The 11,663-nt window shown below is 44.3% G+C and overlaps 2 protein-coding genes across 5 annotated transcripts; one reads left to right on the top strand and one right to left on the bottom strand.

The window, feature by feature from the left end:
• The first annotated feature begins 336 nt into the window (after positions 1-336).
• Positions 337-5,673, top strand: LOC129582681 (uncharacterized). 4 transcript variants are annotated; one of them, XM_055474259.1, is made up of 6 exons: positions 337-1,308; positions 1,495-2,147; positions 2,251-3,379; positions 4,095-4,264; positions 4,347-4,696; positions 4,757-5,673. In XM_055474259.1, exons 1-3 carry the CDS (start codon positions 595-597, stop codon positions 2,954-2,956), a joined length of 2,073 nt encoding a protein of 690 aa, XP_055330234.1. In that variant the 5' UTR covers positions 337-594; the 3' UTR covers positions 2,957-3,379; positions 4,095-4,264; positions 4,347-4,696; positions 4,757-5,673. The 4 variants fall into 4 exon arrangements, with proteins under 4 accessions (XP_055330234.1, XP_055330235.1, XP_055330233.1 ...); XM_055474260.1 differs by having other exon boundaries at positions 4,095-4,486; positions 4,574-4,696; XM_055474258.1 differs by having other exon boundaries at positions 4,095-4,249; positions 4,757-5,672.
• Positions 5,674-7,327: 1,654 nt separating this feature from the next.
• On the bottom strand, positions 7,328-11,282 carry LOC129582867 (uncharacterized). The gene is made up of 5 exons (XM_055474491.1): positions 11,088-11,282; positions 10,469-11,024; positions 10,176-10,287; positions 8,351-9,097; positions 7,328-7,562 (listed from the first exon to the last, which is right to left on the bottom strand). Exons 1-5 carry the CDS (start codon positions 11,280-11,282, stop codon positions 7,439-7,441), a joined length of 1,734 nt encoding a protein of 577 aa, XP_055330466.1. The 3' UTR covers positions 7,328-7,438.
• Positions 11,283-11,663: the final 381 nt, after the last annotated feature.

The raw sequence follows: 11,663 nt of genomic DNA, 5'->3' as shown, positions 1-11,663 counted from the left end.
AAATTTTTATTCCAAATTCCATACCTAGACTCAACTGGGAGCGCGCTAGCGCGACCAACACTTGTAGAGTATGAACGATTCGCGATAAATTTATTTCTGTTACACCATGAAGTCTAAAAAAAATATTAGCAATTCTCTTTATTAGCACAAGCCAGTCACACTGCGAACTTTGTAACACAAACAGAATTAAATAATTACAAATTAGCAATTGAAAATATACGGTTATACTCTGTAGTTAGGTTGAATTACGTAATACGTATACAACCGTCAACCAGCCCGTCAATAATACGCCAGTCGCTAGTTCGCTAGTTGAAGCAGCGCCCACCTACGGGCGGCGTGCAGGCCACGTAAGTCGAGTAGGACAACAGTGAAAAGCTGCGTGTGCTAGTCGCGACTCGCTACTGATTTTCTCTTCCATCTCTGGAGTTTAGAGCCCTCTGCTTTCCGTTTTGCATTTAACTTTTTAAATTGATTACTTGGATCTGTGCAGTGTCTGTTGTGCATAAATTAGTGATTTACCTTGCACGGTTTTCAAGTGGTGATTTATTGCCCCCTTCCGTTGTGCAATTTGTGCCCCCTGGCGACAAGGAAACGATGCCGTCGGACATCAAGGAGCTCTTCGAAGGTTTGTACACCGACCATCCTGAGTTGCAGGGCAATGCTCAGTTGCTGAAGATCTGGGAGAATTGCTCCATCCTGGTAGAAACGAGCGAAAAGCAGTCCGATGTCATCCGGACACTGAAAGAAGAGAACAGTCAGCTGAAAGTGGGTGAGGGTCCTGCAAAGATCGAAGTTCGAATCGGCGATAAGGAAGTTGTGGTAGTTAATAAAGATACTCTAGTCGAGAAGTCGGGATTCTTCGCCGAACGTCTAACTTCTCCAGATGGCGGCCCTGCGAGCGTTGATCTTCTCGTTGGTTTGCCCGAGAATGTCCACCGTGACATGCTGGCTTCACTGGTTAAAAGTCTGGGTAATTCAGATTTAAAACTGTCTTTCAAACGCGATGACGCCATCAGAATGTGGATCGCCGCCAAATATCTGCAAATGGAAGAAGCCTTGATTACAGCAGAGAAAATTTTGCGGAAAATTATGATACGGCAGGAGAACGTGTGGCGTCTGTGGCGTCTGGCTCGTCGCGATAGACTCGTGGATTTGGAAAGACTGGCATTCCAAGGGATTCTTCAAAAACTTCCGCGTCGCTCCGCGTTCGCCGATTCTGAGACTTTTCTGAAGTGCAGTGCAGAGGAGGTTATTGACCTGCTAACCGACAATGGCTACTTTCCTCAATCCGAAACATCAGTTTATCAGGTTGGTGCGATTTGTAGACCCTAAGCATAGCAGTCAAATTTAAATCGAATTTTGAAGCAGCCCAATTTCTGTAATGATTAATTAATGATAAGTAATTTATGCTTCATAGATCTTATATTTCTTAATTTTAATTGTATAGTAAAATGGTTTATTAAGTATTGTTAGTTACATGTTTGAAATTTGCAGGCTGTTGTGCGCTGGTGCATGGCTGCTCCCTTACGCATGCCACACTTGGATCAGCTGTTGAAATCGTGCATTGTGTGGGATTCGGTAGACATCGATGCTCTGAGAGCGTGTACGACGGGAGATTTACACGAATTGTTATCCCAAATTTTGGCAGATCGAAACTGCGGCCAGCTGCGCGGTGGAGTGTTGCCCAAGCGTGCCATTCCGAAAGAAGCTATCTTCTACCACATGCGCGAAGGCTATTCCCATCAGTTGCTCAGATACGATTTCTACCGCAACGAACTGACCAAGATGGACACCCTAGTGCAAAATACACTGACGGAGCTGTCGCCCAAGATCAGACCCGATGGTTTCGCAGTGGCCGTTGGCCGGGAGCTTATTGTCGGCACTAAAGGAAGTCTGCGAGAAGGGGAAATAATCGCGATTGACTGTTTAACTGGCAGTTGGCGTACGTTGATGAAAGAACCTGCTTTTAATAACTGCATCTCGGTGGTGGCGGTGGGCAACGATGTCTTCGGTGCGACACACGATCCCTTAACGTGGTACTATTGTGATTTTTCTGCCGGACAGTTCGGCCCTATTACCCAGCTGGCCGAAGATGTCTCGCAGCCGTTTCTCCGGGGCGGAGATGCTGTGTACCATCGCTATTTTATGTAAGAATGTGTGGCATAATATTAATTATTAATAGTTGGGTAATTTTAGAGATTTGATAGAAAGCCATTGGCTCTGTGCTTTAAATTAAGTTTCGGTTTGCAGCCACTCGATGGAGACTTGTCCTCTTCCGGATGGAAAAATTTGGTGTATTACATCTGGTTCCTTCGGTGAACAAAACTCTAAGCGTCAGGAGACTGTGGTGGAAATGTACGATGTTCGCAGCAACAAATGGACGAAGCATACCGGCTGGACAGAGAAAGTGAAGAACCCGTATCGCTGTGGAGTTATTATCTTTAAAGGACATTTATACCTCATTGGTGGAGCCGTACAAGGAGCATATCACGAAGATGGCAGGAATGTAGCGGTTAATTCCTGCTACCGTATTTCGTTAGCACGCGTCCATTCTCGACCGGAGTCCATTGGAAAGCTGAACGATGCGCGTTATGACCACTGCGTCTTCATCAAGGACGGGAAGATTTGGGTGTATGGAGGCACGATCCAAGATAGTGCGAATCGGAAAAAACCGGCTTTATCTTTTGAGAAGTACGATGAGGGCACGAACGAATGGACACGGGAGAAAGTGCCGATGTCAGAGGAACTGCAGGCGGAATTGGTTGGCGGTGATTACGCGCAGAAGACAGTCTGTCTGGCGCTGCAGACTCCTACAATGGGCAGTGGATTTGCTGAGTTCCACCACGAATACGCATGTGTCATGCAAGATCACACTTACCGCACATCTGAATACGTGAGACAGCGCAGTCTTTGCAATGATTATGAGACCACTTGGCCTGTGATTTGGGATGATTGATGGCTAGTGAATTTTCCGTGTGTTCCTTGCGTCATCGGGTTGGCAGATTAGTATGTTATCGGTTAATTTTCTCTCTTTAAACATTTCCACTGGCATCTACTGTGTAGCCGTGAGTACGACGATATATGGGTACATTTGGCTGATCGTAGAATATCTTTCGAGCCCACTATGCGTAAGCGTGTCTTTTTGTGTCGTGTATTTCCTGTTTAAATTATATTTTCAGCTTATGCAGTTCTTTACTTGTACCTTTTATATGTATAGTATTAGTTTGCTTGAATGTTGGATGTAGAACTGCGGTTTTATGGAATTGGTGTAAGGTTGCTCCTTCTGTACTCTCACCCTTGGGCGCATAATCGTACTAGTTATCTTCAGAATTTTCTGGATTCCCATGTTACCTAGATAAATAAATACTCTTATGGCGCAGTAAGTACTATGATACGAATCATATCACGTTACGCATATTGTGAGAGTTTCCTTGAAGTAGGGTATATCGTAGTGAATCCGCATTTACAAATATACACAGATCAAGCAGCAGTATATATTCGCATTTTTATTAACTGTATAGCAAAACAATCGTTACAGTACAGTAGACCTTAGCCTTTCATTTTTGGTTATGCATAAGTGCGCAAACGAATACTAACGCATAAGTCATCGTATATTTATTCACATTTACCTCTACTTGACACATTCCTGGGAATAGTAAGCTGAGATTCTTGGTTGCCGCTTTTTAAAAGATAGTTCAGACTTCATACCGCGCGTCCGTTGCGCGCCCATGGACGATATCATTAAGCCAGGCAATATTTTATCCGCCATTCTGACATTTTCACTTTTATCCCTTTTGGAGGCTATATAGCGCGGAGATTGTGAAACGGGCGAGAGCTAAAAATAATTACAGTTTGCCGTCTCGCGTGTGGCAGCAGCAGCATTAGCATATAAGCAGAATACGTGGTAGTGTATAACGGCATAACTGTAACTGTGCATAACTGTACTTGTACAGTACGCACTACGCAGTGTGGTGTGCCGATGGGAACTATGGATGGAAGATGCTATCTGCATACAGTGTATGCCAATATAGGATCTTCCATCCATAGTTACCTAGACACATATTACCGTATATTATGCGGTAATATGTGTGTAGGTGTTTATGCAATCGCCCTCCGAAGGAATACTACATCGCGGTGACATTCTCTTACGGATTAACGACTACGACGCAAGCCGGCTGCCGCTGCAGGACGCTGAACAGCTCATTAACAGTACCGTACTGTCTCTCATGATCAGGCTGGAGGTTGAAAGGTCAGCACAAAATATGTATGCAATTGCATAACGTTTCGTTACGGCTACGGAGGTTTCGCCGATGTTTTCAGAAATTTTTTATATTTTGCCAAATTAGATTTAAATAAGATTCCACGGCTTCTGGTAAGATGAAAAATGAAATTTCCGTCATGGAGTACATGAGTGGATCCAGCTGCACTGTCCTGAGCCATTCGACCTTTCAAAAAATGCATGAGTGGTGGCGATGGGGAATGAACTGTACGGTGCTTTACCAGTAATTTATTGCTCCAGTGTGCCCACCGGACAATCCGTCGAGTATTCCAGTTGCCCTGTTGCACTTGCTAGGGACCGCCATTGAGAAGTTTGATCCCGCCCGTGGTTTACCGTGGGACCAGCGACTGCCTGTGGAAGCGATGCTCGGTAGAAGAGTGGCAGCGCATGTTCAATTGTTCGATACTTCTGTAGTCGGTAAGGATGTTTGTGACAAGGAATAAAATCAATGATATCTACGCTAACTGCGGTTTGCAGTTTTACGATGCAGACCTATCCCTTCCTCACGGTAAAATCTGATTCCTATCAGCCAGCTTTTTTTGAAAAGCACGATCATCATCCGGAGTGTTGGGTAGAGCAGTACGATATCATCCGGAGCCTGACAAACCACGACAACCAATGGACGAAGCATGCCGGCTGGAAGGGTCAAAGCCAGTTCCAGCATTGTTGCGGGACTATATTCTTCCGAAACTATATTCTTCCGACTATATTCTTCCTATATATGCGGGACTATTTTTACTTCACGGGTGGCTGTGTGTGTGCGCTTACCGAATGTGAGCTGAACGGTTGGAAAGAAAGTGCGAAGGCGGTGACCGCTTGCTACCGTGTCTCGCTAATTGTGAGCCACGTCCAGTCCCAACCGGAGCCCATCACGGCCTTCGACGTCGCCCGATATAATCACTGCATTTTCCTAAAGAATGACCAGATCTGGTTGTACGGTGGGACGACCCGAGATTAATTACGTAATTGTAGTCGCACTTAGCACAACATTTGTCAGATGCTAAACAGGTGGAATTTCAAGAATGGTGAAATTCCGAGAAGTGCCATTCCGCTTCGTGTGCGCACATTATCAGTTCGCAGATCTAGCTCGTCCCATAATTTCGGTGATATATCAGCGTGGAACCCGCTAAATCTGCAAAAACATCATTATATTGGTTCACGCAATAAGACTGCACCTTGTTCAAGCAAATTTATGTTTCCAGGGCGCATATGACACATGGCTACTGACTAACAAGTACCAACTACATGGCGAAGTCCCGTTAACCGGGTTGTCAGCTCTTGTTGTGATGAAGATACTAAACTGCAGTACCACTGTATTCTGTGTAATTTCATTGTTGTCGGTGCTACGTATACGCAGGTCATGTGAGAATTATGAGAGCATCAGTTTACTGCCGGCGCGGCCAAGATTCACAGTCAATAAAATAAAGAAGCCGCGAAAAACGCACAATGTCATATACACTTACGACTTACGAGGACATTTTCAGTGCGCATACACTTACATATGCATGGTAATATACTTTCGCATCGTTTCCCATGACCATATTTCTATAGCGTTAATTGCGCACCCAGCGAGCGTGCACTGCTGCGACCTTTGCATATATATATATATATATATGTCCTCGTTGACCGGGGGAGAATTTGTTGTTCAAGCCCCACTTAAATCGCCGCATCATGTGGTATCGCCCTTCGCTGCTATGTAGAATCACCTGCGGAATACCCTACTCTAGTGATTTCCCGTGCGTCGGCAGCGAGTACAACGATATGCGACTCGTCAGTCAGACGTCCTATCGACCATGTTTCGCCCGCGGGGGCAGTCGAAGCAGTTCCCGTACAGATTCCCGGCGTGAGTATCACCAAAATAGATCATACGCTGCAGCGCCGAAAATTTCACTCTCTTCCCATTTGTAAATTACAACGTGCTGACAGCAGTCGTCGAAGATGGCACAACCGCGCCCCCAAAGTTTAGTTCAACGGAAACTGTCACTGGGACAAATCGGGATATGCAAAATTATTTTTATTCGTAATAGTGTGGTCTTTAAAAATTGTTGTCGGCACTTTGATTCCAGTGCCTTGCAACAGATTGCTCAGACAGTAGAGATATAAGTCGAAGTTTTGCAGTATTGAGAGGCTTTTGGTCGCGGGGCTTACCGTGCGTTGAGGAAGGACGTAGAAACCTACGATGTCTTGAATGCGTCCCCGCCAGTATGCTCCGTCGTCGTTGCTGACCGCCACAGTATTCGATAGCTCAGCTGATGGACACTCGCCAGCATCCGCTGATACGAGGACATGGAGGGGAAGGGCATGCCAGTCTAAGCAACAACTGTACGTCATTAGTTGCTGCTGCCTGTTCAGTTGCCGATTCTCTGTCAGATTCCATTTGGAGTCGCAAAGAGACACAATCAAAACATTTCAAATTTTTTCCGCATTTATTTCTAATCAACTCCCGCGCCTACTTAAGGTTTTAATTGTTAATCTCAAAGACCTTGTGCATTTCTATGCAGCTTTATTACAGGGGATAATAATCTATAACACGGAATAAATTTAAGGTCAGCGCTATACCGCTATGCGCCCGGTCAGGATAAGCAGAATCTTGGCTGTGTGCCTGAATATTCGGTGAAAAGAGTTTCGGATAATTACGAAAACTTGTCATTACGCACTCACGCAAAATTCGATGTTCTCTCAGTTTGATGTACGTTTATGTACAGTCAGTGTTTTTTCTTCTTAACGTATGCTCGATGTTTTCCCGGCTCATGTTTTCTTGTTGTTTCAGTTGTTTATAGTCTCATAGTTTATAGTCTTATAGTCTATTGTTTATAGCTTATAGATGCTGATAAGGAGCGATTCCTTGTATTTGTAGACATTAAGCAATTAAAACCTTTAATGAAACTGTGGGCCTGAATAATACCGAATAATTAAAAATTTAGGTGTAACTGTGTTTATTGGCAATAGCCGCCCAAATGGCAATAATTGCAAGCGCTGGTACACTACTTAATAGTTAAAAATTAAACATTAAAAAAACAACTGTGTTTTAAATTTTACACAGTTGCTGTTACCAGATGAATTCAGTACTTCGTACTTAATGCAGAACTGGCCATCGCGATCGTGGGAAAGGTTAGCGCACATGCATACAGATAGGACAGACACAATCGCATAACATTTTCAGATGTAAAATATGTCCTTGATCCCAAACACCGCCATTCTGCTCCATGTGCGCACATTTTCAGTTCGCAGATCCACATCGTCCCAGGATTTTGGTGATCCGTCAGTGTAGAACCCGCTAAATCTGCGACGAATAACCGTTAAGTTGATTTACGTACGTTATAAGGCTGCATTTATTCAATCAAATTAGATCTTATGTAACTTTCCGGGGCGCACATGGTTACTGGCTACTCCATTGCTGTTGCTTTAGAAGACCGAGAGGAATAAAGGAACATGAACGTTCATTCATTCCTCTCGTACTCCTAAGTCCTAGAGCAAAGGCAATGGCTACTCGTACTGGCTCGACTACTTACATTATTTCGTATTAGTCGTTGAAGTCTCGTGACTCAAGTTGTATAAAGCTCTTTATGTGAGATCGATAGCGATAATGACAATAATGGTGCCACCCTATCCCGTGTCCACCCTATCCCGTGTAGTTTTATTATCGCATCGCAACTTAGGCTATTATGCACATTAAAAAAATGCAACTACTGACTTGTGAGCAGTATCGTTAAATTGTTGGCTATTGCCACTTAAGTATTTACAGAATTACAGTTTACATCATGTAAACACTGGGAAGTATGATTTTGAAGTACATAACACTTTATTCACCTGTGGTACAACATCTTAATCTTTTGAAGTTGATTGAAAGTTATGATTTTTTAGATAGAAGTATGTATCTAATGGTAAAAAGATAGCCAAAACATTATTGAATGCGCTACATGGTTATGATACGCAATGCTTTGATTGATCAATCGAGCCAGTAGAGCTGGACTGCAGTTTGTATGATCGGTTGCAGCACTTGAACACTTTAACCACAGCCGAGGGGCGAGGAACAGTAGTAGTATTATTGGGCTGTGCTTTAACACTTACATGGTAAGATACCCTCGGATCATGTCCCATTCAGCCGGATACCACAGATTGCGCACCCAGCGAGCGTGCACAGCGGTGACCTTTGCATATATGTCCTCGGTGACCGGGGGAAAGTTGTCGTTTAAACCCCACATAAATCGGCGCATCATGTGGTATCGCCCATCGCTACTCTGCAGAATCAGCTGCGGAATAGTGATTTGCAGGGCGTCAGCGGCGAGTACGCCGACATTCGACTCGCAAGTCAGATGTGCCATCCGCTTTACTTCGCTCGCGGGTAGTCCAACGAAGCGCTGGATTTTTTCGCAGCGTGAGAAATAGAACAGCTCGAAGACTGCAGCGCCAAAAATTTTGTCCACTTTCCAGTTGTAAACAAGAACACGCTGACAACAGTCGTTGAGGACGGCAGTGCGCCACGTCAGTGCGTAATTCAGCGGAAACCCGATAATATCTCTATCGTATGTTATCGGGTATCTGCAATTATTGGTGACCGTGTGGTCTTTGAGGATTATTGTCGGCACCGTGATTTCCATGCCCGCCAAAAGATAGCTTAAGCAATAGTGGTAGTCGAAGTTATGCACTAGAGTGAGGCTTTTAGTTGCTGAATCGACCGTGCGGCTGAGGAGGGATGCGACTTTGTAGCTGTTTAGATTGTGGGATTTCGTGGTCTGAGAGCAGGTTTTCAAACAGATGCTGATGTGTTCGGTCACAGAGCGACTACTCAGGAGCGAAATCCACAATGCACACACTCTGCAAAACACAGCAAAATTAAAGGTGATAATTTGATTTTTCTTGTATTTTGCTCACATTACTAAGTTACGTTTTCATATTTTGCTCGCCAGGTATTAAGATTCCTAACAAAATTTAACTTGCATAAATGACTACTTTGAACACAAAGGAACAACAGGAAGTGGACTGGATGCAATGGAGAAGAACGGATCTTCCACGCATTCTTCTGTATCTGTAGTTTCAATAAATACTACAGCTACTGCAATTTTCAACAAATTCGATTTGTTCAGATAATTCAGAGTCGCGAAAAAACAAGTCAAAAGGGATGTCTTGCGATCAGTAGTAACTGAAATACATAGCACGCCACATGGAAAGTGGTGCTGGTAACCGGTAAGCAAAATCTTAATCATCTAACTAAAATGAGCAAATATGAGAAAAATTGGAGTATATTATATTTTGTTAAGATAACGTGCACGGGCACCAAAATAATTCTAACTAGCAGACCCTGCAAAAATTGCGCGGAATAAATAAGTGATGGATAACTCACCAGTCAAGCGCCAAAATTAACAGCGTAGTACTACAAGTATAAACCTCGGTATAGTTATGAGGAATTGCAGAATTATAGTCTAATTGTTATCATTTTACGGCAGGTTCCATCGAAGCGAACCGTGACAGGTTTTTATATACGGTACACGATGGATATCCGTTGTAGCACTTACATTCTACTCTGTTTCTGCCCAGTTAGACTTTTTCTTTGCCAAACACTGACTCTCGAAACTTCCCGTTTTTCGACAATTTTCTAGAGTTAAGAGTTTTTCTAATGTCCTACAATCAGTACAATCTATACACATTTTTCCTACATCTCATGGTGTTACTCGTCACGCATCGTTACTCTACGGGCCTCTACCAGAGCACAAAACACCTCACACATTGCTGTTAGGCCCGACCGCTGCCTTCAACTTGCCGGGCCATTCCGCCCTCTACGACCGCCAGAAATTTTCTTTGTTTACACACGAATTCGGACACCAAGAACAGAAACTACAATTTCTGATATGTATTCCGTTCATCGGCCTATAGATTGGACTATGATCCTCCTTACCGTTTAACCCTCATACGTGAATGCAAGTCCAGATGAGCAAAAATCTCGCATAAAAGCGAGATTGGCAGATGAACCATCGATGCATCGTCAAGCGGCGGTTCCATTCGTTCATCTACAGATATGCGAATCATAGCTAGCAGTTAGCGAAAATACTCCTTATTACAGAAGCAGGTTCGTAGCTTCAGCCGAAAACCGTAATCAAATACTTGCTAGGTTTATAGTGTTCTAGTGCAAGTCACTTTGATCTGATTGGTTGAGCAATGGCTACCTCATGTTAATAATTAATGTCGTACTTAGCGCTTGAGCTTTGCCATTGGGTGTGTTGCCACTGCCGCAAAGGTCACCGTAAATGAACGCCGGCAGATAGGCCCGGAAGTCTAAATGTCTTTGCAGCATATCGGACAGTGCCGCCACGGTTGGGGGTTCCGTCGGAGGATGGCCGCTGATAAACGCGCATCCATTCTCTTCAATGTGCAGATGGAAGCGACCGTAATCAAATGAACCCCCTATTCCAGCAGCGCGGCTAGAAGACTCACAGAAGTGCTTGATGATGCGCGACTTATCGGAAGCGTCGCACAGAACGTCTTGCGCACTGGCAAAGGAAACAAAAAGCTTGGTGAATATTAAACTCTTGCTGTACAGCAACGGCGGCTGTGCCAGCGCTGCTTGCTCGACAGTTTGGCAAACGTCCACCACTTCCATACGAGCCTTTTGCGATCCACCACTGGCTGGGGCAATATCGGTTGTGCCGTAATCCTTCACTAATGCGCCCCATCCTGCACCAAGAATCAATACTGTGACAGGACGAAAGCGGAATGGTCCGTCGTCCTCGTCACGGAGAGCCGCCAACTAGACCGGAGGCTCATTTCCTTCGAATTCGTTATTAAAATAAGGAAACGGTAAAGACCACACCCGTCCCGCATGTTGCCAGCTGGCTGGGGCCAGTTTGCTCTGAAAATCGATAAAGGCGTAGTCGCCGGCGATGTCCTGAATGTGTCCCAGCCAACATACACCGTCGTCGTTACGGACCGCCACGGTGTTCTGGTAGCTTAGCTGACGGGCATCCGCCAGCATCCGCTGATACGGGGGCATGGAGGGGGAGGTCATGGCAGCCTAAACAAAACAACTGTACAACATCAATTGGTTCATGCTCCTGTTAAGAGAAAACTGCCGATTTCTTGTCAAGTGAAGAAACTAAAGTAAACAGTGTATCATTAATCAACAACAGTCATCAAAGTTACCAAAAAGTGCAAGCCCGCGCGATAAGTCAGAGCAACACACGCAGCTCAAAGGTCAACTACAGGAATTAGAGTAACACATTAAATTATGTAAGTATTATGTATGTACTATGTATTATGTAAATTGGCATTGCCATAATATCAAAAATATACGTATAAATCGCCGAATAAATATAAATTCTACTCAATAACGATCGTGAACGTAATCATGTTGTTCCGCTTCCACTGTACAATGAAAAATATCACACGT

The sequence above is a fragment of the Paramacrobiotus metropolitanus genome, unplaced genomic scaffold, assembly GCF_019649055.1.
Source record: "Paramacrobiotus metropolitanus isolate TYO unplaced genomic scaffold, Prichtersi_v1.0 Parri_scaffold0000008, whole genome shotgun sequence".
Classification (NCBI taxonomy): Eukaryota; Metazoa; Tardigrada; class Eutardigrada; order Parachela; family Macrobiotidae; genus Paramacrobiotus; species Paramacrobiotus metropolitanus.
Note: the sequence above shows the minus strand (reverse complement) of the source record. Positions and strands in the feature narration are given on the sequence as shown.

Bases quoted from the DNA above. Each gene is read 5' to 3' on its own strand.
- LOC129582681 (XM_055474259.1), top strand. From the start codon at position 595: ATGCCGTCGGACATCAAGGAGCTCTTCGAAGGTTTGTACACCGACCAT. The intron at 1,309-1,494 runs GTTGGTGCGATT...TGAAATTTGCAG, and splicing joins CCGAAACATCAGTTTATCAG to GCTGTTGTGCGCTGGTGCAT. The intron at 2,148-2,250 runs GTAAGAATGTGT...TTCGGTTTGCAG, and splicing joins GTGTACCATCGCTATTTTAT to CCACTCGATGGAGACTTGTC.
- LOC129582867 (XM_055474491.1), bottom strand. From the start codon at position 11,282: ATGACCTCCCCCTCCATGCCCCCGTATCAGCGGATGCTGGCGGATGCC. The intron at 11,025-11,087 runs GTGTGGTCTTTA...CCTCCGGTCTAG, and splicing joins GCTGGCAACATGCGGGACGG to TTGGCGGCTCTCCGTGACGA. The intron at 7,563-8,350 runs GTAAGTGTTAAA...TATTCGTCGCAG, and splicing joins ATCCGAGGGTATCTTACCAT to ATTTAGCGGGTTCTACACTG.